Raw genomic sequence first — 24,950 nt, 5'->3', positions numbered from 1 at the left:
TTTTATTTATTATAAAAGAAGTCAGACCAAAAAATAATAATTAGGTTAGTATGTAAAGAGCATCACACAAATACCAGACACACAGCCAGGGAGCGTGGATTCAGCCACTACACGTTCAGAAAAGCTTTCATTGACAAGAGAAAAATTATTCAGAGGTCTTTTTTTTTTTTAATCTTTTTTACTTTGTACGCTGAATATGGCAAAACAGCTTGGACATAATAGTCAAACACACGTCATCCACACATGCTTTTCAATTCCGGCCAAGTGATAGCATATATGGTATTTAAGTGTTTTCTGTATGGATTTGTAGTGCAACGGTGATTAAATCAATTTATACTCAAACTCATCCATCATGTTCTGTAAAAAGAAACAATGCGTTTGTGCCCCTGCAGCACGTCTTTATTATTCCCTCAAAATTACAAAAGGATGTTTGGCGCCCCCTTGTGGACAGTGTTGGTGTTACTGTTGACAAAGTACACGAACAAAGTCAAATTAAAGTTAAAACTAATTCAAAAGACCCGGAAAAAAAAAGAGAGGGAAATGTTAGCTTTATATTCTGCTAAAGTTCACCCACCATGACCCAAGTTCAATTCAAGAACATAAACAAGAGGCACGTACAGGCTCTGCAACTGCTGCGACAAGTTTTAGGGGATAGGATTCATTGTGAAGAGCTTGACATTTACTTCTGAACAAGCTCATCTTAAACTCAAGGGGAGTCCATTTTGCATGTTTTGTGCCATGTACAAAAACATTCTCTACAAAACAATCAAAAACTCCAGCATCCCCTCTCTATTGCTTTAATCACACATCTACACACTGCAACAATGTAAGGAAATTACAATAGATGGGAAACATTGCATGTATACAAACAGATTTGTATCAGTCTTTTTTTTTTTCCTTCTTTTTTTTTTGCAACATCATACCGGCTCTTTGCCCACTTTTGGTCATGCAGTTGCACAAGATAAGTGCCGCTCAACCTTGGCTAGTTTTTAAATCTCCGAAAGCCAGAACAAAAATAAAAACAAACAAAAGAAAAAAAACACAGTCCAAAAGTGAGAGTTTGTGCGGTGATGAGTAGAGCAACCAACTTCATACGTAAGCAGATTTACAACATTGGTGGCCATGAATGTTTTAAGAAAATATGCATCAGCGTTTGAACAGCTTTCACGTGTGCAGAGGTATAAAACATTTGGAAAGCAAACAGTCCTGCTCGGCAGATTTCCCCGTCAGACTACACACAGACGCACACCGTCAAACACACATGCATGTATATTCCGTTTTGTTTGAATGTAAAAATAAAAGATTGAACACAGCTAGTATATATTTATATTTATATGTGGATATATCTACGGCTTAAAGTGGACGTATTCGAGATCTGTGATTTCCCTTAACACCAACTAGATCCACTCAAGATTTATACATCTCTATACATCCCCCTTTCCTCATTTCTATACATTTTCCATAAAACAAACATGGCTTAAATTTACTGATGATCAACACACATTAAAAACATACAAACAAAAACCCAAACAAAATAAACCCCACCAAATTAAAACAAATGAAGTGATCGGTTCAAAGCGCCCGTCCTGGGACGTAGCACGTACAAACGACAGAACAAATTAAACACATGACTCATCGGGGAGGTTTTCGGATGAACTCTGATTGCTACAAAGTGACTTAAAGATGGGAGTTTACATTCTGCGGCCCCCATTAGAAACAAATCTCTGGTTTACTGCCTTTATTCGGGTCTGTTCGTGCACAGTGGTAACACGCCCTGAGTTCTTGGGCAGGCTCGGTGCCGTTTCATTCGAAGCACCTTGGAGGCATCTTAAAAGAAGCGTGGTTTCGGGGTGATGATATGGCAGATAAGGCTCTGGTACATAATGTGATGGTCATTCTTGGTCTCTCTCCTCCAGCTGCAGCCGTTTCTTTTCCAAATGTAAATTTGTCTAAGCAGCCAACACTTTTCAGGGACGTCTTTCGTGAGCCCAGTTTTACTCTGATTGCACCTTTACACTGAATCTATGTCATTTGTAATTTCTGCTCCCTCCCTCTCCTACTTTGTAGGAAGCCCCTGCTCTGCATTCGTTTGTCCTACAGTCCATACGGTTTGTCTTCCCAGGACTTCTCTGACCCCACCCTCACCCTGTTTATTTCAAAGCTGATTTACTTAGTTTTCAGGTCCACAGGCTCCGTCGCTTGGCTGTCGTGTCACAGCCTCTCTCCTCTATTATTTTCTTTAAGCAGAAAGCAGCTGTGCCTGGAGCTGTTGGAAGTTAATCGACAGGGATTTTGTCTTCTAGTTCGAGTGGGCTGCCCTCTGCGGGCTCCTCGCTCTTTCCCAGCTCCTGCAGCTGCTGCCGCCTCTGCACCTCTGCCTTCAGGTTCTCCAGATCCTTTTGACTACAAAGAAAAAAGACACAAGTAGATTTAGGTTATATTCATCCTGCTTTAAGATTTCTTCCCATGTTATTTATCCAAATTATTCTCAATAAGAGGCGTTCAAGTCGATGCCAGTCCAACATGGTGTCACGTCTTACATTGCATGTGTTGTTCACTCAGTTGGGTTCGGTAAAGCTAATCAAATAGAAAAAGATTGCTAAATAAGTAAGGCTGATACGTACGCGTCTGAGAATTTAATGTGACACATTTGGCCTCAATTTGAAAATTCAGGTGTCTCAAACGCTCCTGTTTCTATTCTACGCCTCAAAACCATGAAAAGTTTGCAGTAAATGTTAAGATTAAACATTCAAATGCGTAAGTAACAGCAAACGTGGGTCACTAATTACTAGATATGTCTATTCCACAACAATATTCTGCACATTTACACTCTTTGCAACTCAAGCTGTTTATTTTCATTCTGGATTCAAATCACATGAACTACTTCTGAAGACAGCAGTCTAACTTCTGGTGAAGGCTGGGAATGGGAACAAAAAGTCTTCACTGGGGCATCCATTTTATCCCACATGCAATAAGATTGATTCATTTTATTATAGCAATGTGACGTTTTTCATTAAATGTTTCATTTCTCCTTCATTCCTTCCCAAGACACAGACTTCCTCGTAGTCTCGGCTCGTCTTCTCTGACTTTTACCTGAGTGGAATAAAGATGATGCCGTTGATGATGTTGAGCTGTTCCAGGATGCTGGCCATGCTGGGAGCGGTGAACTGGAAACAAAAACAGGGCGACACGGAGGACTTCAGTAACGCAGATTTTCTCCAGCCACGGAGAGAAGGCGTCGCGGTCGGGTCGGAGCACTCACCTTCAGCGGCATGATGCTGGCGCTGGAGCCGTTCTTGTAGATCTCGTTCATGGTTCTCTGCAGAGCCACAGCCTGCTGGGTCAGATACTTCAGGTACTCTGAGCTCTCCTTGGTCTTCTCGTGAGCCTCGCCCATCTGGGACGGGGGGAAATATTTGCAGAATATTAAGACGCTCGCTTTGACAGGAGGGGTGGAGGCCACGTGTGAACCTCTGCAGGACCCACCTGGTTCTTGTAGATGGTGTAGCCCTCTTTCTCGTGCTGCAAAGCTGAGCGAAACTCTGCCTTGCTCTCATACACCCTGGCAACCAGATGATGGCTGAAAAACATGAGGCAAATAAAAAAAATGACACAAGAAACTTAATTATCCATTTTCTCTGCATGCACTGTTGCAATAAGTCTTTGCTCACCTGAGAGCCACTTTGAGGGAACGAGCTCCGTGGTACTTTGTGTTGATGGTCAGAGCGTTCTCCAGGAACCTCAGGGATAGATCATACTCCATCACTCCGTGAAGCACGAGCCCAATATTATTCTGCAAACACAGGACAAAAAGAGACACATTAGGGTTTAAAATGCCTCCAAAAAAAATTTAATTCAATTATGTGATCTAGTCACATTACAACCACAAACTTCAATGTATTTTATTGGGATTTTCTGTGATGGGCCGACACAAAATGGTGAGCAAAATGCCTCTTTCTGCCTCTATTTAACTTGCTTTTAAAGATGTTTTCCCACAAATTAATTGTCTGAAAAGTGTGACGTGAAGTCATTCAGTGCAAAACTCTGTAGAAAACCTTTCTGGCTAAATTACAGCTGCAAATCTCCACCAACTTTCACATCTCAGGGTTGGCATTTTTCTCCTTTCTTTCTGTCAAAACCATTCAAGTTCAGACTGAATACAAGGTTCTGGATACGTAGCAACGAATGCTCTTACATCTATTAGCGCCATCTCTGGGTGGTCCTCCCCGCACACCAACAGCATGAGGTAACGAGCCCGATAGAGCAGCTTCAGGGCGGTTGAAAGCTGGCCGTTGGCGAAGCAGTAAAGAGCCAAATGCATCTGACGGAGACGACAGGAAACAGCCAGCTCACAATCTCAACCTGTTTGGTGAAACGTTCAGAAGCCATCGGACTTTCTGGTGACTCACGTATTCTTGGATTGTGTTGGGATGCTCGATGCCGAGGACTCTTTCGCTCATCAGAACTGCTTTTTGCTGGTTGCTGAGAGCCTGCAAATGAATTAAAAACATATAAACTACAGCTTAAACAAAACAGAGTTGAGATGGATTTTGTTTATTTGCTGACCTCAGGGTGGTCTCCCATGATGTAGTTTAGGCGGGCCAGCAGGCGTAGACAGGCGCAGATCTCTACGTGCATGGCTCCATAAACGTTGTTGAAGAGGTTCAGAGCCTCATTGATCAGTTCGCAACCTTCTTTCAGAAAACCTGAAAAGAAAAGGATGTATGTTAAATACAAGTCTTACATAAAAGTAGCTGCCTTTATCTTCTTTTTTTCAGAAAATGTCGCATTAGATTCTGCTTGAGGGGCAGGCAGGAGAGCATCACCTTGCTGAACTTTAGCCTGGCCGCTCTGGAAGAAGTGGAAGGCGTCGGAGGCTTTAGGGTTCACATGTTTGACGACGGGGAAAATATTCAGGATGTCCTCCTCCGTGAAGGCCGGCTTGTGACGGCTGTCGAAATTATACTCCTTCAACAGGATCTGGAAATCGAGCAAAACAGATTCTTTAATCAAAACCAATGTAAGAGAACGTTTTACAAGTCAGGTCGATGTCAAACTTTTCCAAGGGTCCATTTCTCAGCTCTGAATGTTTATTTTGAAATACAAGACATTAGAGTTTACTGTGAATTCATGACGTTTATATGTGCAGGAAATACTAGTAGTAAGGATGCTGCATTCAGACAACAAAAGGAAAAAAAAGTCAGGAAATTCAAGTATTTTTCCCAAACTCATCCTGACTTGGAAAACTTCCCCGATTTGTAGGAACCGTGATCGTTACCTGGATGCCAGTTTTGACTGAGATCTCTCTGAGCAGGGTGGTTTTCTGCAGGGCGTACTTCTCCACAACCTGGTCAACGCTCTCGCTAGAGGGAAACGCATCGACAACAAGTCAGCTTGCACGCAGCAGGCCTCCGAAGGGAGCTGAGGGCTGAACAGAGGAGACCCACCACTGCATTTTGAAGTGATAGTAGCTCTGAGCCTCGGTGGCGATGTTCTTCCACAGCTCACTGGGCGTCAGGCTGGCCCACGCCGTGTTGTCACCGCCGGCGGGGACCCTGTTGCGACGCTTGCGGCTCTTGCGACGCGACACGAGCTCGTCGGGAGGCAGGTGAGCGACGGCGTCGGGGAAGGAGCTCAGGAAGCAGTTGAGGAAGTGGCTGACTGCAGCAGAGAGAGCAGAGAGCTCCACGCCCTGCAGGGGAGAAAACATTCGGTCCTTTCAAAATAACTTCGTGAGCGTCATGAGATCTGACTTTTACCCTCAGTTCACAGATTGTCTGTACAAGAACAGCTTGTTGACGCTTTAGGTTTCCCTCTTGTGTATAAAGGTTCAAAACTTGAACCGAGTCAGGACTGATAACCTTCCAATCTGAGTGAACTGTTGGTCAGAGCTCAGAACCAGGACCTGCTTCTCCTTGGGGGAAAGGAGCAGATGCAACTGCTGCGCTTTGTTTTTTAAATAAGCAAACATGTGAGCGTGAATATCATGTCAGACAAGTTAAGAAATTGGAATCTTGCTTCAAAAATCTTAATTTTAACATTATGAAAGAAAACATTAAAGCAATTGAACAGAAAGTCATTTCAGTCAGTCTCTATTGAAGGTTTTCTATTTATCTTTCCAAATTAGTCGCTTGTCGTATTTGTTTGCTTTCTCTGGAGTGATATTTGAGCAAATCTATCTGATTATTTTGGGCTTTTATTGCACAGAGTAGCCTAGATATAGCATAAACTCAATGGCATCTGCTTTCCTCATAAAAAGTGATGTTTGTAGAGAGTAGTGACATGATGTTGAATACATCAGCTTAGAAACTATTCTGAACATTCAGTTTCTCCCTGATAAAACTTCCCATCATAAATTAGCACAGCAATCGATTGTGCTAATATCCTTATCAGTTACTGTTTTTCTTATAATTCTTAAAATTGTTGTAAAAGACTAAATCCTTCAAATACAGATATCTTTGCTTCTTTGAATGTGAACAGAATTCATCATTCACGTTCGCCGATTTCTGATAGATTTGACATGAATGAATGCATTCGTGCATTTTACCAACCCTCTAAACAGATAGAAAATGTGTGAAAAGCTACAAACCTGCAGGTATGTCCTGAAGATATGTTTTGCACACCTTGTGATCAGCTCAACAATTCCTATCCTCTGTGATAAAATGGGGAAAAAGTTTAATATTTTAACACGACAATTCTCTGCAAATGAAGTGAAAATGGTTCCGATTGTGGAATCGGACTCACGTAGAAATGCTCGAGCTGGGCTTTGGCTGGGGTCTTGTCCACAAACTCCATGACTGTCCCCAGGTAGCGGACGTTGATGCCTCTCTGGTGCAAGGCCTCCGTCAGCGTGGCTCCGTCCATGGGCAGAGTGCTGTGGTCCAAACAGTCTTTAACCTGGGCGATAAAACACAAATTTTTAGATTTGTCTGAAAGTTTAATAACATTCTAGTTAACTGAGTTCATCAAGCTGAGTTTTATTATCTGGACTCTTTTAATCACAAAGCCACGTTAAGATAAAGTTACATTTCCATTCTGCAGTGAAATACAGGATGATTTCACTACTTTTTAGGCATCTGGACCAACTTTGATGCATAATATATGCGAAAGACTAGCCAATGACAGACTAGTTAATACTAAATACAGAATAAAACCCATTTTATAACCGATTTCTTAAGCCTGTTATTAAAACTTAACAAAAATAAACCAAAGAGACGAGAAACCAGCGAGCCTTGCTGACCAGAGATGGGATCTGACAGGTGACCAGGAAGGCAGCGGCGTCTTTGAGGAGCTGCTTCTGCTTCTGAACGTCCTCCAACGTGTCCTCTGGGAAACGCACCCCTGATTCAACAGCAGAAGCACACGCAACCACGTCAGATGAGACTTCATTAAATGAAAGAGGTGTGAAGATTACGAAACATCAGGTGGTCGAGGAGGACTCAGAAAAAAAGAAAACATGTTTGAGCTTCACACAAGTGATCATCCTCTTCTAATTCTGATTAAACCATTAATATGCAGATTTAAAACCTACATTTACAGGAAGTAGAGAAGATAACAAAAACAACTGACCCATAACTTCTATTTTATGCAAGAATAAAACAAAACTCTGGTCATTTTTGTTGTTGTTTGGCTCAGTTGCTTTTGCACTGAAGTTACCCAACTTTGCAGCCTTTTACAAAGTAATCTAAATATTAAAAAGGTTTCAGCTGAGAAAATCTAAGTTTTCCAAGCCAGACCAAAGAAGCATCTATTGGACAAAATAAGAGTTAAGAGAAGAAATAAATATATCAATTTAAGATGCGACAACACAAAAAAATAAAAATTAAATTAAAACCTATGATCTAAATTTTTAACGTAATGTTTTAGGCTTTAAACTGAGATGATTAAATGTAATATTTTGAGAAAACCATGTATTTCTTTCAACTAGAACCGCTATATTTTACATTTCAAGACAAAAACCAAATAATTTTAAACAGTGATGAAAATTGCCAAGTTTGTGTGTTTTGTCTGCAAACACCAGTGGTTTATTTGTTAAGCTGATCGAGGAAGACCATTAAAAACATGGTTGAATGAAAGTATAAGTGACTTTGTTTACATACATTTATGTAACTGGTTTACTAAAGCAGCCTATTGGATGAAGGCCGAGTGACACTATTAGGTTGATATTTATTTATTTTTGTTGTGGTAATAAATATGCGCTGAACCAAACAGTGTTGATAAAAAGCAACCTTAGTGTGTAAAGAGAGAAATAATAACCAAAACGCTTCATGAAATACTGATTAAAACCACCTAATCGACTACGAGTGGAAATCAATTAAAATCAATTTTCACTGTGAATTCAGGACTGGAAGTCTAAGGATCTATAAATCTGATATACAACCTGAGCAGGTTAGATTCCCTTTCCAACCAGTTCAATCCTGTTTTCATGCTCACCTGGGGAGAAGATGTCGGGGTTGAAGCGAATATCAAACGATGTGTTGCTGATGGAGCCCACAGCCCTGCAGGCGTTCAGGACCACCTCGCGGCTTTTGGGATCTGTTTGTCAGCAGATTTAAATAAATTAACAAAAGACCACCAATGGAAAAAAGAAAGAAATTGCAACAGCTCGTCTGAACTGCTCAGTGTTTCACACCATGTCTGTAACAAGTTTGAAACAGAGACTTTAATCTGACTTTTTCCATTTTTTTTTCCTGAAGCAGATGCTTTTCTGCTACAGTTTTATTCAGCAAACAACAACGCAGGTTGAAACGTCGACCAAATCCATTTACTGCAGCTTACTACAGACATGGCGTCCTGCAGGTTTTCCTTCTTTCCCTGGTTCAACAATTCTGAATCAAATGTTTGATTCACTAGCAGATATCTGCAGAGGTTTGACATGCTGAGGGAGACGGATGGACCGTTTGAATCAGCCGTGTTGGAGCAGAGACTCATCTGAAACCTGCAGGACACCAGAGTAGAGGTCTGGACACCCACAGTTTGACTCCTAGACCACCACCAGTAGAGCTACAGACACCTCTGATTAGGTCAAGCTGTTTTAATAAAACACCATCACAAATCACTTTGGGTTAAGCACCACAACCACTGATTAGGTCATTAGGGTAAATCTATACTGCACAGGGTTCACATGCTGGCGATGACGGCAGCCAACTCTTCCCCAACTGCAGGCAGGACATTAGCAGGGACAGCTAGTCAGGCGGACAGCAGCGATCTGTTTACACTTATCCGCTTTTAAAATACTGTGCTGCTAAATCCAGTTACTGTCTGGTTCTCCTTGCTCTTAATCAATGAAACCATCCACCAGAGTAGCTCTCGCTGCTTTGTCCTGGCCCCAGCTTGTTCTGGACGATTCTAGACGTACCCATACCGGATCCATCTTCGGACACTAAGGTCTCCGCCAGCTCTTTGGCCTGCGCTAATCCTGGAATACTTTCCTCAAGCTCCTTACCCTCCAGTGGGCTTCTGCATTCCCCGTTCTGGGTGCCTGTGGGATCCACAGGCCCGTTTGTTGTGGGCTTTGAGGAGCTTTCTTCACTTTCAGGTGCCATTTGTGGGGCAGCAGAGGTGTTGTTGTTGTCTGTCGGGTCTGTGCCGTCTGTCGACGCTTGTGCAGCAGTAGTCTGTGTGGAATCAACGCCGCTGTCTGTCGCCGAGGTCTCGGTAATGGCGGGCACGTCTGTTTTGCTAGAGTCCTTGTTTGCCTTTTGCTGCATTAGTTGTAACGCTGCCATCTTCATAAAAAGGAGATATCTAAAGAGGAACAAAACAAATAGTTTGACTTGAATGTTAGCGGCAGGAAGATAAAATCTCCAGAAAAGCAGGGTGACGCCCACCTGTGCTCGACAAAGGCCTCGATGAGCTCTTGGCGAAGACAAGCCAAGCGATGACGATGCTGCCGGGGGAAACCTTGACGCTGGCTCTCTGCAGACAGCTCCTCTCCATCCACAGGCAGGAAGTTCAAGTCAGGAGGGAAGGTTCGGAGAAGGTCCAGGATGTAGTGTCTGCCGTCGTTACCAATGATGCCTTTGCATTCAACGGAGGAGCACAGCTCCACTGACTCTTCCTTCTCATTCATCACTTTGTGCTGCTGCACCTGGAATTTACAAGAGAAAAAAACATTAATAAGCCACTGATACCAATGTTAACAATAGAGGTTAAAACATTGGACAGGCATTACAGAAAACAGACTTTTAGTTAGATATTTATTTATTTTTCTTAAATAACTGAGCATATAAATAAAAAGACAGGAAAATCTACGGACAGCTCAGTGCAGATAGTTTACCACTTCCTTTCAGACTCTAAAGGAAGTTGAGCAAATATTAGGGTAAATTTACAAAGAGTAGCAACATATTCATGAGGTAAAAAGAGGTAATGTTTCAGGGAGTGGTAGATAGCTAGTGAGTGTGACCAACTGGAGTTGGCGAGTTTTTGACAAAACAGAACGAGAGATGGCTAACTAGCTGAAAAAGTAAGATAGAAATGGCTAGCGAGAAAAAAAAAAAAATCAAGACAGATAGCTAACAAAAAACAAGCGATAAATAGCTAGCCAAATAAAACAGGAGAGAGGTGTCTAGATAGGTAGACAGCGGAACACAAAAAAGTAATCCTAGCTTCCCAAAAAAGCAAGAGAAAGATAACTAGCTAGCCAAAAAAGCAAGAAGTAGCAGACAGAAAAACAACAGGCAACTGAAAAAAGCAGCCAATAGGCGACTAGCCAGAGAGCAACAAGTAGGCAGACAGCATAACTCTTCTTCCAAGTAAATACTGAACAAGAACAGATAAGTTTGTTCTCTCAAAGGGGAGCAACAACAAAATATCATCATTCTGTTCTTTTAACCCTGACTTAGGAGTTCTTGATGCATTTTTCTGATGTCCAAGCTGAGAAACCCAGTAAGATTTTCTAGGACTATGTGACGTGTGAAACATCACCAGTGAGACATAATTTTGTTCTTCTTCCTGTAGCCTTGAAAAAAAGAAAACAAAATGTCTGTTCTTGTGGAGAACGTAATGGCCTTAAAAGCACAGGGAAGACGTGGGTTAAAAAAATAAAAGATTTTTTTAATGTTTTTTTTTTTTTTTTAGATATTAAACCTTTATATACAAACAATTTAAGGAATTGCATCCAGTATTTGGAGAATGCGTTCATTCATCCAATAAAACTGAACAGAGTAAATACGACGACAGTTCCTCACCTTCAGTGGCCTGCTGGTTTTATCGAGCAGCTCCAGATATTTGCCGTGAGACACAACCGTCTTTCCAAAATCAATGGAGCCGTAGATGACGCTCTGCTCCTGCTCTCGCTCCAAGATCCCTGGGATGATGGACTGTGCAGTTACTCTGTACCCCCTGTAGTCCACTACCACTGTCCCCAGGGTGTAGAGACCCTCCACGTCCACCGCCCCGTAAGCACGTACTCCGTTCAAGTCATTAGTCGGCGCAGCGTGGGCGGCGGCATCGCCGCCGAGCTCACGATAGTGGTCCCGCACGTCGAAGCCCAGACTGAAAAAGATGTTGTTCCAGATGAACATCTGCATGCGCGTTTCCTCGCCGGGGTTGATTGCCATGACGTTGCCATCGATGACTGCCATGGCCCCGCGAGTGGCAGCAGCTGCAAAGTCACTGTGGACCTATATAGTAAAAAACAAACATTCAGAAAACATTCAGCTCCTGCGTCTAGCATCCAGGAAGTCTCAGCAGTACCTTAAAAATGGCTCTCTCCCGCAGCAGTCGCTCAGGTAAGTTCTTGCGCGGCAGCTCCCGGGTGGTCTGCAGCTCCTCGTTCCAATCTCTGGTCTGAAGGCAAACCAACACACATTTACGCCATGGAAGCTCCCCACATCATCCACAGCTGGGTTTCGCCGCACCCACCTGTCCCGGTATGTGCTCCTCATAGCCAAGGCGGGAGGTGTAGGCATCCTCAGCTCTGACGCAGTCCATCGCATGATCCACCTGCGGAGCCGTCCAGCTGTACACCTGGAAAGGCGTGGCTATCCTCTCAAACGGATGTCTCTGCACCCTGCAGTGGAGAACCGGTGAAGTGACTCAGCTGTTTGGCTACTTTTCACATGTTTAACCCTCTCATACGACACGTCCACATTAATCTGAATCAGCAGACTTTGTTAGTGCACTCGGTTCTACGTACGGTTTCCTACTCATTGTGGAGTTTTAGAAAAATATTCTGTCTAGTAACTATGATGTTACGCATTCTCGCGGTTTTCTAGAAGTATTCCCTTAGTTCACGTGTGTCAAACTCGAGGCCCGGGGGCCAAAACAGGCACTGCTGTGGCTTTTTACGTGGCCCTCCAAGACTCCAAATAAGTCTGTCCAGTTTTTCCACAAAATTCACACAAAATCAACAGATTCCCACATTTGTTTCTGATCTTACTGCTAATTTTTCTCAAAATTGGTAAAAAAAATAAATAAATTGGGTTTAAGAGACAGCTGCCTCAGCCTTACTTGACGTCAAGTTGAATTAAACAAAAAAAAAGAAGTCACATTAAGCATGATACATTAGCGCATCTATGGTAAAAATCCCTTATAAATGGTGAAACAAGCAGCTATTTATTGATATTTCAACAGTTCAATGGGTTTTATCAATACATTCTGGCACAAGTGGCCCTTTAAGAACATTCATATTTTTTTATATGGCCCAAAATGAAAATGAGTTTGTCGCCCCTGCCTTAGTTAAACAGAGCAATACCTTCAAATTACTTCAAAGAGTGAAAAGGACTAAAGGTTTTAACTTGTTTTGCTAGTAATACAGACCGTAAAACACGCAAGAACCATCACTATTAGAGCTTGAAGCAAATGTGGGAGCCTGATGCTAAATTAAAAGTAGGTTATCATCACCTTTTCTTTTGCAGCGAGGTGAAGTTCTTCTTGAAGGCAGGACTGATCTGGCTCAGCAGCTCCACCAGAGAGTGGCTCAGGAAGCTGGGGTTAGCTGGCTTGGGGTTGAAGGTGTAGGTTGTTGATCTGAAAGTCATTAAAGAGGCAGAAACCTGAGCTGGTTCTGAATCCTGTGGAGCAAATCGATTTGAAACTCTATACAACCAATTTTTAGAGATAAATTACAAAGCAGTGATGCAGTCTTTATAGTCCAGTCTACAATTTCTTTTCTTGTTCTTGCACAAAAACAAATCAAGAAAGACTATTTATCGACAGACCTGGCAGCATTCAGTCAGAGGAGCTTGAAGGATCTGGGAGAATGAAAAGCAGACTCACTGATTGAGGTAGAAGCCTCGCGTTGAGGCCGTGACGCTGACGTGGCGTTCCTCCACAGTCACGATGTACAGGTACATGAGGTCGCCGTGCATCTTCCTGTTTCCAGGCGGAGGATTCCAGCCGCTCATGGTCAGGACCTTCAGGCACTGCATGGGCTGTCGATGGAGTCACAGATACGCATGTTTGGATTCTGACTAACGAGACAAACTCAGGTTACAATCGTCACAAGAGGTGGAGCGGAGCAGAGGCGGATTTAAACCTTCCAGTCTTTGTTCTGTGGCTGGAGGGGCACCAGGGGGCGCTCTTTGCTGCCAGGCAGGATGTGCTCCGGAGGGGTGCAGTCGATCTGCTCCAGCTCGGTGCCCTTCTTCTTTCGCTTTCCACTGTCTTAAGACACAGGGGGAAACCTCCAGGAATTAGTATGAATAAAGCAATCTTGTATCCTAAGCAAGCATACGGCAACAGTGGGGAGGAATCCTTCCCTTTAATAAAACCAGCAAGAAAGTTTTATCCAACTTTCAAATGCGTCATACCTCCGAGGTCTCCATCAGTGAAGATGCTGAGGAAGGACAGCGAGTTGCAGTCCACGCCGTTGTAGGCGTCTGAGGGGTCCAGGCTTTTCAGCAGGTCTCTGATGTGCCGCACATGAATGCGGGCCTCACGCACAGTGTACGGTTCTGCAGAACGAGGGATGAGATGCAGCAGAGGGGAAATGGTGCTCTGTTGAGTCACACTTCATGATGCTTTTTAATGATTTCTGTTTCCTTCGTGTCAATATGTTGCATCTAATACATGCAAAAGTTCCTGAGAATCACCAATGTGTAGATTTATTTTATTCCAACCCATTTTAGCAGTTCTCCATTACATAATTATGAATATTTGAGTTATTTAATCTGTGGCCGTCGTGTAATTTGAATTGAAATTGGTCCTAGTGAACATGCTCCAAGATGCATGTTGAATATTTACAATATTTACTGGAAATATTGTCAGAATAAAATTGTCTACAGACTGCCTTTGTTATGATAGTAAGTAGACACATTCAGTAAATTATTGTATGTCCCGATGAGTCGAGTTTGTGAGATTAAAGTACTTTTTGAGAAGAAGAACCTTTAAACTGGTATTAAGCATATATTTCATTAAGCCTTTATTTCTCCTTTTGAAGTTTTTTTTTATTGGTCTTACATAATATTCAAGCTTTAAATGTTCTCATTAACTTTAAGCAGAAAATCCTCATAATAATTAACAGAATCAAAGACTTGAATACATTTACACAAATCGATATAATGTGTTTTACTAAGTAAAAAGTTTGTGAATTTAATCAACTTTTCACTAATATTCTACTTTATCAAATGTGTCTGTATATCTGAGTTTACATTACGAGTTCAGAAGAAGCCAAGGGTCTAGTTAAAGTCGGGTTTCTGGTGGATTCTCAGAAGTGAGCGCTCACCTTCAACCACTTTGAGCAGCGATCCTTCCTGCAGACCCTCGATGGACTTGAGCTCGGCGAAGTTGTCCAGCACATTCCCGTCCAGCTGCAGGGAGAAGCAGGTGCGGTGGCAGGTGTCCTCCCGGTCCATCAACACCTGGTGGATTTCCTGCACCATTTCCTGGGGGGACACCTGGCGAAACAACGGAGATTAGGAAGTGTAAGCAGGCTTAATCACTTCGTCTGTTGTTTGCGAAGAGGTATTTTACTTAGAATCCGCTCAGACTAACTTAATGAGCCGCCGTCCTTGTCCAACACACGACGGCTGCTGGTTTTATCTATTCGAGGAGCTAATCTGTACCTGCAGGTCGAACGGCTCGGTTCCGGGCGCCTGTATCTTGACGGTGAAGCCCGTGTCCTGGATCACTATCACTTCCTGTTCGTTGGAGTCCTCGCCGCCATCCGCCTCGCTGTTCTCATCCTGCTTCGACTCTCCCTCCTCTGTGTGGGCGCCGTCTCCGTTCACCATGGCCGTTCCTGCGCTGTGACCCGCTGTTAAAGAAACGGAACAGAAATGTTTTTCCTACACCGAGATGAAAGCTATTCTTCTAACGGATGGGCAACTTTTCACTTCCTCCACAATTCCGACAGTCTTTTAGGAACTATTCTGTGCTTTTCCAGACTTCCCAGCATCTTGTGTTCATCTTAAATTATAAATAATGAAAGTTAATCTGCAAAGGCAAGACACCAAGGAGAGAGAGTAAGGAAGGACACAAGAAAGGAAGCACGGATGTAGGATAAAAGATGAGAACAGAACGTAGACAGGTAGGTTACAAGGAAAGAAGGAGGAAAAGAGGAAGGAAAGAAATAAAGGAAAATGTAAAAAGAAAGGATACAAAGAAAGAAGGACAAATTTTAAACAATGGAGTCAATTATGAAGCATCCTCTCATTCACCTTTGCCATACTTTTCTGGAAAACTGGGTTTTTCACACAAAAAACTTAAACCTGCTCCCGTGTGGTGAACTCTTTAAGCTCATTTTTTTCTTGTACTTGCTGGATATTTCTCATCCTCCAACCCTCCCCGTTTCGTTTATTCTTACACTCCACGCTACAGCCATTATGCTGATCAGACGACAAGGAAACCATCTCAGCTCACAAGCTGCCTGGCTCTGGACAATCTCACTGTTCACCTTATAAAGAAAAAAAACCATGAAAGCGCCAACAAACTAAAGAAAACATTTTTATCTCTGAGCTCCTGAAGTAAAACTAAATAAATATTAGTTATTTCACTTTTAATCATCGACTAACAATTTGACAAAAAAAAATAAAGAAGAAGAGGCAGAATCTACAAATGATTATATCAAAAATGCAATAATAAGTAACCAGCTCATCTAGAAACAGCATTTCCAGCTGCGGCCTGTTCAGACAAACACTGTTGCAACACTTCTAGCAGCTCAGCCAGGAGGCCTTAGGAGGAAAAAAAGAAAGAGGCGTCAGTATTTAAATCAGCTGCTAACTCAGCATTTCGCTAACCATCTAAATGTAAAGGCATCGTTCCTTGTAAATACACAAACTGCACCTTTCTCTCCCGAAACCCTCCCCCCAAACATACCAAAAATAAACATGACATTAAATTAAACAAAGATTAGACCAACTATGTGTCTGTCAGACAACTGTTTTCCCTCACAGGGACACAACTGCTGCCAGCAAAAGGCGTCCTTGCTCGCTGCTGAGTTTAACGGCGTCAGGGTTACTGAAGGCAGAGAGGAGGGGGGCGTCATAGCTGGACGGTGACCCCGGTTGGCTATGAATGCGCTGAAAAGGTGGAGGAAGGCACGCTCTGAATAACAAGCACAACAGCTTGAGAGAGGTCACACCGGCTAATACGCGAGAGGCAGCTGAGGGCTCGGCGTCGAGTGTTACAGCCTAGCTTGATCCGTATTCATGCGGTACCAGAGCGGAGCATCGTCTCCAACAGAGTCTCATAACATGCTGCAGGATAAAATTATATATATATATATATATATATTCAAGGGTATGGTTTGGGATTAATTAATGTAATCCCTCAACTCTGTGTACAGGTGTTCCTCAGGGATGTGTGCTCGGCCCACTGCTTTTCTACCTCCACACCAGACAGACAGACAGACAGATGCACTTGCAGCTGGTTCTTTTATTAGATAAATGCTAAATTTACCACCCAATGATAGATGACAGTAGACTTGATCTGCAATTTATTCTAAATACATCAGCCACTATGTTCACACTGCAGAAATATGACACAAATCCAACTTTTTTATGGCTGTCTGAACAACCCAAATATGATCTTTTCTTTGACGGGGATCAGCACTAAAATTGGTGTCAGTTGATATTTTGGGGGATGAAAGTGCAGAGATACATGATTGTATAATTCTTTAGTAATTCACATTTAGTATAAATGATCTGACCACTCACTGCCCAGTAATTTGTTCATTACAATGAAAAAGGATGTATTTACCTGCAAAAGCATGCTGGCACCTTTTAGGAAATGTAGCATAAGGTGCTTTAATTTTGTAAGTAGTAGCAGCTTTTATCAAAGGCAACAAGGTCAACAAATTGGGACAAATTCCCAAAGACTAATCCCTTTAAATCTGAGTCTATTAAGCTAAAAGTGGAGGAGTAAAGTTGTTTAAAAACTGAGGGAAACAAGAGAAAATATGTGTCATAACGTCAGTATTTAAATCCAGGGACAGGATCCAATGTTGTTTCTAAAGAGATGTCTGTGTATCTTTTTGTGACACAGATATGCAGGACACCGTAATTACATCAATTTAAACATTGATTCAAAACCAAAACCCAGAATAGCGCGTCTCGTTTTAGAGGCTCTGTGGACCAGACCCCACACAATTAAACCGTTCGAGGCTGAGGACGGGTTCTGTGAGGTCAAGGAATGAAATCCACAAAACACGGATCTAACCGACACGCAATGTGACGAGAACAGCCTCACGTTTCCACCAACAAGTGAAGGCTCACAGCAAACTCACTCATTCACACCAATGGTTCCCTTGACTTCGGGACCATGGCTGCTGCCAGAGCTGAATTAACCAGCCTGACAACCCTGAAAACAAAAACAGGCCACAAGGCCTCTCTGTAATTCTGTTTACAGGAACGCAGTTGCAGGGCTGCTACGCATATTTCATCTTAAAACAATATACACTGTTCCAGATCCAGGCTTCAACTTCAGAACCTGAACATTTGAGTACAAAATGTTTAACCTGCAAATCTTCGTCCAGTGATGAGGATTTGTGATCTGTATGCTTGATAAACTATGAAAAGCACAAATGAAGTTGGAGTCTGATTTGGTGGTGTGGTAACCTGACATAACTTTGATCAGCTCCATTTAAAAATAGCTGATGCTTACATTTCTCCAATCATAACTTGGCCTCAATCAGTAAACTTTAACAGCTATAGTCTGCTTTAAAATAAAAAACAAATAATCATTGTGCCCACTTGAAGAAACTTTGGTTCTGCTAAAATCCCTGATATAAAATATAACAGGGATTAAAATTATTTTTTTTTAAATTCAAATTGAGCTTGTATTTCCATGTGGCTTCTCAAACCCAAAGACAGCCGAACTGGTTAGAGACAAGTTTTTATAGTATTTATGTAAATCTATGAAAAGTAGAAATTAATTTTCAGAATTTTACATTTCCATCTTTTTTTTTTTACCATGTCTGGAAACTTAAACACATTTCCTTATTTAAGGCAGAAAGAAAAATGATTAAAAACTTTTTTATATAAATCTTTTTCAGGACTGCGTAGAAACCCAGAAGGTGGAGAGACTGATTGTTTTATAAGACAATATTAAAATATATAAAGAATACCTAAATGTTTATGACTGGTGAATGATTTCAACTTAATTACAAAGCATTGGTACCAAAATAAGAAGCAAGTACTGGTCTCCCTCAGTGCACAGTCTACAGTCAGCAAGTTACCAGTGGTATGTCACTACCAGAACTGATAGCCTGACTAATTAACCAACTTGTAGGTCTATAAAGAGCACAAAAGAGACTAATATATGCAAGCTTATTCTTAGTTTTGCTACAGGTGCTACGTTTTAATAATTATTTCAGCAGCAGTCAATGATTGTTGCTTTTATGGTTGTTAGATCATGTCGTGTCTAGAAAGTACTAGAAATGACTGATCTTTTTGCACTGAAGCATCGATGCCAACGGTGTCAGTGATTCCTGGATTAACCGGGCCGATCTTCCACTCACGAGAGCTTTAAGCTGTTTAGAGCCACTGAAAGTGACCCTCACCTTAATGTGTCTGCGGTGCCACCCGCTGAGAGCCTGCTCCTGTTACAACTCCTCTCTGACACATGATTAGGCCATGAATCTGATTAAGGTCTCATGCAAACAAATACAATCTGCAGGGCAATCTGAAAGCAAGAAACATTTGTTCACCAATATAAATGAGAGATGACTAGATTGCATGATTTGAAAGACATGATGAGGGGAAATCCCAACTACTAAGAAGAAGAAAATTTCATAAATGAAAGTGCTGCCTTATGCTTAATCTTTTAATTTTAGTTTCTTTATGGTGAATCTGATGATCAGTGAGTGACCACTCATCATCCAGTCCTGAAACCCCTCTATGCGGCAGCAGCTGATCGGTCCTTGTCACCCAAACACAGAGACAATTCAGTGTCCTCTCCACATGTTGAGCCACCGGCTGCAGTGTCTCCTGAAGCTCTGCAGCTTTTAAACTCCCTGACGGAGCTCAGATCAGCTTCATCTGCCTCCAGCAGCAGCTCACAGGCGAGACAGCAACTTTTAACCTCCGCCGCACTCACCTTTTTACGCGACACTTGCTGTGTTTTCAGCGTAACCTTTCCTCCTCTCGACGCACGTCATGACTTCTGCAACAGAGAGCTTCCGCTTCCAGGTGTTGTGCCGTAAAGTGCGACTCCGTCGTCACCAGCACCCGGCACGGCAGCGCTGAAGTCGGTGTCAGATTTGTTGTTCCATTAAAGGGCCATGACGCTGATTTTAAAGACTCTGGACGACCTTTGGTTTAAAATCTAAGTTTGTTTCAAATTGTGAAACACAAAAGGAACGTGTTTTCCCAAATAAGAATAAAGCACTTATGAATAAATTGCTTTGAAGAGTATGAAGTTGGTGTTTAATCATTTCATCCCGGTTTGACTTGTGTGAAACCTGCTGTTTACAACAAGATTAATATGTCCTAAATGTGCAAAAAAGACATCTGGTTTCTCAAATAGATGAATAGTTTGGTATATAAATAGTGATCTAAGTCAATAGTGTCCAAACTTTTTCCCACACTGGCCAAAATCAAGATACTTGTGGATCACAAACAGAGATAATGCAAATATTAATAACGATACATTTGATTTATGCTTGAGGTCCTACTTTCTTTAAAATTAAAATGGTCAAGCTAAAAGTACTATTAGGCTTAAAAATTAGCAGTTTTAAATAAAATCTGAGTAATTGGATGAATATTTGTAATCTGACTTATTTTTAAAAAATTATATATTGTGTTACAACATTTTCCTTTATAAGAAGTTTATGCAGTGTCAAAAAACCTGTTACTAAGCCATTTTAAAAGTTCATTTATAAACCACCTACTTAAGCTAATTTGGGCAAAACTTTGAACAACTTTTGTATTGCAAACTGGAGCCGCACTGAAATCCTAAAAGGTCCCCAAAGCTGCACTTCAGAGATTTCTGTTCTAAACATGAAAAAAATGCGATTTTAAAGAATTTTTAAACTGTGCAGAAAAACCAGAATAGGTTTGTAGTAAATCTTTCAAGTATATCTAATCAAAGAGTCGCCAGAATCCTAAAAAACAGTGCAATAGTCCTTTAGTGCAGTGCCGAATCGTATACCAACTTCAGCCTCAACCTGATACAACATTATAAAATAACTATTTATAGTTCTGTTATCAATTAAAGTACATAAAATATTAGAGCATCATCAGTAATAACTACTTTATAAGAATGCTTTTAAATGTGCTTCTTGTGAGGAAAATCTTTTTACGGCAACGGCGCTTTTTGCGACACAACACCGGCCAGAGTGTTGCCGCTAGCCGCTGAGTGGCTCACCGGCGTCAGAGCAGAAAACCCGACTTTAAACAAAGTTATAACGATGGACCACGCCTGTCAATTAAACTGCCCAACACACGGCCCCTGTAGCGCAAAACTCGACGTGTGTCCGAGCCCTCTTTACGCGTCTGTGGGCAGAGAGAGGCTCCAGTGAAGGTGACCTTCAGTCGGTTCCTCTGACACGCCGTTACCGAACATGTGCGTCGGGGTGAACTGGCTCACACAGTCATGTGCTGCTCTATCGATTCAAGTCTGAACACAGATATCCGGCTTTCTTAGCGCACGTTTTCATGTTCTCTGGTCTGAAAAGATTTGGACAGAGCAATAGCTAAGTGCATGCTAGCTGGGAAAGCTAACTAACTGTGTGGAGCTGGAGCTGCTGGAGTTAGCATGGCTTAATGTTGGTGTCAGACTAAAGTGCATGACAGTCACTGCGATAAATTGCAGTACAGCGGTGCCAATTTATGGAAATTGATAGATTTTGTTACCGTCATACAGCTGGATGTCAGATGCTTTGTATTTTGGACACAAGACACCAGAAATTGGGTCAGGAGATGTCAGGAAAGTGCCCTAGCCCGAGCTAGCATACGTATGGAAGCAATATTAGACTACAGCACATCCATTTAAATTAATTTAACATAAAATCGCGTTAGAACAATGTCTTAAAAGCTTCAATAAGCAAGTTTCGGTATCACTAAGAGGGAGAGGGGGATACTTCTCATTCAAAATGAGTGGACAGCATATTCACCCTTTACTCCTTCACTCTTAATACTTTGAAGTGTGCAACGGAGTAAAGGCACTTAAAGATCACAACGATGCACGCAAATGTCACTAAACACAGTCAGGGAGGCTTGCACCGGTTCGGAGGACACCGTGTTGTCGCTGCCTCCCTGATGACCTCAGTCGGTCTGCAGCAGGACTTACCACAGCCGCAGGACTCCTTCAGGCAGCCCTTACTGGTCCCAGTGCCCTCCTGGGCTCCGTCCCGTTGGAGATCCACCGGATTACAGTCAGGCACTGATGCCGGGATGTCATCTGTCTTGCTCACCATGGTCGGCAGTCAGTGTGTGGCTCCAGAAACTGCCCCCCTCCGTGCAGCTTTCAGCTCTCAGCAGTGTGCTGTGGTTTTAAGTCGAAAAGCAGAATCAGAACCGGTCCGCTTCTGAGGCTCACAGCTGGTCCGGAGTCTACATGCGAAGGGTAGCAGCGGCTTACAAAAACAAGGCTACAGAGGAAGGACAGAGCTGTACATGGTGGTGGTGCTCAACACACGTGGTTTCCCTCCCCTCCTCTTGACCTCTTTGCCTTTGCGTGGATGATCTCCACCTACCGAGCGTGGCGCTACGGAAAGCCACATGCGACAAATGAGCCCGAGCAGAGTCAAAGTGGTGCAATGAAAGGAGTATTTTGAAATAAAAAATCACGGTGACAGAGGAGCACTGTCATTCTTACACCAGATGAATGTTAATTATGATGAAGTCATTACGAAGAGGACTAAGAATTAAAACAGTAACAGAATCTAGTCAGTGTATTATGACTTGTAAGCGTGTTGAAACTAAAAGAACAGTAATTAAAATAAACATTTTTCCGGAACTCAAATAATGTGCGTGAAGGTATCGTGTGTATCGTGTATGGAGGAACTGAGTTTCTGAGACATTATGCAGGAAATTAAGAAAATGATGCGATTTTTTATCTTTATGTTTTTCTGATATTCATGCTATTTATTTGTTTTCTATTCTTTCATTATTTATATTTGTGTACTTTGGGGATTAGGTTGTTTAATGTAAATCTTATGCCAGATGTATTGCTGTCACTTGTTTTGTATCCCCCCCGACCCCCCCCAAAAAAATCAATCAATAAAATGTAAAAAAAAAAACAAAAAAAAAACTTAATGGAAAATGGTTAATAGCACAGAAAGAAATAATTAGATGTTAGCCTAAGTAAATAAATAGACACTCTCCCTCAACAACAATAATAATATGTCTATAAATATTTTTGCCTTATCCAGATCTTAACTTTTCTTTCTAGTAATTTATCTGTTTGCCCTGTTAAATATATAAGAGGAATCAAATGTAATTTATTCTTCGTTAGTTTAAAATTATACACCAGCATCCAAATAGATATGAAGTGATTTATACTCAAGGATTATAAGTTCTTACTTTTTTTTAGGATGACAGTCTAGGTTTGGTCTTCTGCACACAATCCTAGTGCAACATTTCTAAACATTTGTCACCAGCTTTGTCACCGTTTTTACATTTGTCATGTAAAAACGTCCTTAATTGAGTGAAAATTTGTCTAATCGTGTATAAATCTTTTAAGAAATAATTTTATGCTAAGCTAAAACTAAATAGTTTTACACACACATGAAAAGATGTAACCTTTTCCTCCTCACTGCCTCATATTTAGGAAATATTTTACCGAACTGAGCTAAACAGGAAATGTTTGACTTAATATCAGATGAAGACAAAAAGTATGTTCTTAGAAGGCCCAACTATTTGGGCCGGTGGGATCAAATTTGAACGTTTAGCGTATTATTCTAAATCGTCCTTAATAACAATACTTCTAAATATAAAAAGACTGCAAAAATAAGACAAAGTTCTTTCTGTGAATTCATTAATACACTTGCAAAATTTCTCTTTAATTGCCTCAGATTAACTTTCAACAACAAAGTATTCGGCACACTCAGCAGTCCCCCTTTTTATTCCATTTTTGGTACAGTTTCACTGTAGGTTGCCAGCACAGTATATGCGGTAATCAGCATCTCATGCTCAGCCACAGGCCAAACCAGGACAAGAACCTTAAGGGACACCTTTCTTCATCCCATGTCGAGTCCCGCACAGCATTATTGCTAGAAATAAACAAGAAAACATGTCCAAGAAGTGGGTTGATGGAGGTAAATAAATACAGTCCAGAAAAATCTACTTTAGACCTAAACAATGAGAAAGTATAGAGGCATTGCTGCTTCCTTTTTTCTGTTTTAATAAACAGAGTAAATCTTTAAATGATTATGATTTGTATTCTTCCGTCAGCTGAGATTTCTCTCAATATGTTGTAAAAAGTTGGAAGTGATCAATCCAGGCTTGGATGAGTCACTGCAGCTGGAATATTAAAGGGGAAAAAAAAATCATAGATTTTAAAATGTGTTGCGATTACTTTGTGCCAAACTAGAAGATGTAGGAGAAAAATGTTGCAGTAAGGGAGTCTAACAGTCTAATGTCTGCATGTCCTATTTTCAGTGCAACAGCCGTCTTGGAAAAACAAAATAACAACCAGAGGGTGGGTTAAGATATCTAGCAAAATAATTCATTTTAACTAAGACAGTCCATAAAGGGATGCAATAATATTCCTATTTGCTTAAGAAGTGGAAGCAAAGAAACAAATCTATCAGTCAAAGTTACAAACCAAACTCAGAAGGTTAGATTATTACAAAATATAAAGGTAATTCCTCTTTAGCTCTTTCTAGAATATGTAATCTTAAATATAAATACAAATAATCAATCATCTATTAACATATTGTTGTATATGTAGTGCTAAACATTTAACTCGGAAATTAGGAAGGAAGCAAATCAGGACAGCAGTAAAATCACGTTTGACGTTAATAACACAGAAAATTCAGAGCATAGCACTGAGAATTACACACAGTAAAATGATATTTATAAATCCCAAACTGAGAGACGAAATTTCCACCCTGCCCTGCTTATTTCATCGTGCACAAATCCTCTGCTATAAGGCTGCAACTACAGAGTAGTAGTTACTTTTTAGAGATTGCCTTCTTCCAGTCAGCAGAAAAAAAAAACTTTCCTAAAAGACATATAAAAAAAAAGTTTACATTTAATTTATATCTTAGTGGTGTTAACACCAGTGGTCATCACCTTCTCATTTCCAGAGAGAGATGACTCCTGGATATTTACTGTCTTTGTGAAGATTTTTAACAGTAAAGAGACACAAACAAGTAAAACCAGCCTTTAAAATGTACAGACTCCTTAAAGACGAAAGTCTTTTTGTTTGTTTGTTCTCCTGAGGTCAAAAGAAACTCCAACACAACAAAGCAACAGATGAAGTCGCAGTTCAGCAGAGAAGCCACACCTGAGGAAGTCTGGGCGCTGGTCGCTTCGCCCCTTCGCCGTTTCACGCAGGTTGTTTGGTTCAGTTAATCATTTAAAGTGGTTCTGTTGATGTCGGCTGCAGCGCAGTTTGTTTAT

General features: G+C 41.4%; 1 protein-coding gene across 3 annotated transcripts; it reads right to left on the bottom strand.

Annotated features, from left to right (window-relative positions):
• Positions 1-170: 170 nt before the first annotated feature.
• On the bottom strand, positions 171-22,260 carry cluha (clustered mitochondria (cluA/CLU1) homolog a). Of its 3 annotated transcripts, none has more exons than XM_008425612.2 (27): positions 21,673-22,260; positions 15,009-15,199; positions 14,669-14,840; positions 13,755-13,898; positions 13,481-13,608; positions 13,222-13,376; positions 12,847-12,972; positions 11,866-12,013; positions 11,698-11,790; positions 11,190-11,624; positions 9,831-10,090; positions 9,359-9,747; positions 8,434-8,535; positions 7,241-7,341; positions 6,745-6,897; positions 6,590-6,652; positions 5,448-5,692; positions 5,279-5,363; positions 4,827-4,980; positions 4,567-4,706; positions 4,410-4,490; positions 4,196-4,321; positions 3,672-3,793; positions 3,487-3,580; positions 3,263-3,397; positions 3,094-3,167; positions 171-2,403 (listed from the first exon to the last, which is right to left on the bottom strand). In XM_008425612.2, the coding sequence occupies exons 1-27, from the start codon at positions 21,797-21,799 to the stop codon at positions 2,277-2,279; spliced, it is 4,170 nt and encodes a 1,389-aa protein (XP_008423834.1). In that variant the 5' UTR covers positions 21,800-22,260; the 3' UTR covers positions 171-2,276. The 3 variants fall into 3 exon arrangements, with proteins under 3 accessions (XP_008423834.1, XP_008423835.1, XP_017163833.1); XM_008425613.2 differs by having other exon boundaries at positions 9,446-9,747; positions 21,673-22,259; XM_017308344.1 differs by lacking the exon at positions 21,673-22,260 and adding an exon at positions 19,480-19,569.
• Positions 22,261-24,950: the final 2,690 nt, after the last annotated feature.

This window comes from Poecilia reticulata, linkage group LG13 (genome assembly GCF_000633615.1).
Source record: "Poecilia reticulata strain Guanapo linkage group LG13, Guppy_female_1.0+MT, whole genome shotgun sequence".
Taxonomy (NCBI): Eukaryota; Metazoa; Chordata; class Actinopteri; order Cyprinodontiformes; family Poeciliidae; genus Poecilia; species Poecilia reticulata.
Note: the sequence above shows the minus strand (reverse complement) of the source record. Positions and strands in the feature narration are given on the sequence as shown.

What these genes read in the sequence shown, in the direction of transcription:
- cluha (XM_008425612.2), bottom strand. Translation starts at nt 21,799, where the DNA reads ATGGTGAGCAAGACAGATGACATCCCGGCATCAGTGCCTGACTGTAAT. An exon ending in CAGTCAAAACTGGCATCCAG is followed by an intron (nt 4,981 to 5,278) that starts GTAACGATCACG and finishes CTCGATTTCCAG; the next exon opens with ATCCTGTTGAAGGAGTATAA. An exon ending in TCATGGGAGACCACCCTGAG is followed by an intron (nt 4,491 to 4,566) that starts GTCAGCAAATAA and finishes ATTCATTTGCAG; the next exon opens with GCTCTCAGCAACCAGCAAAA.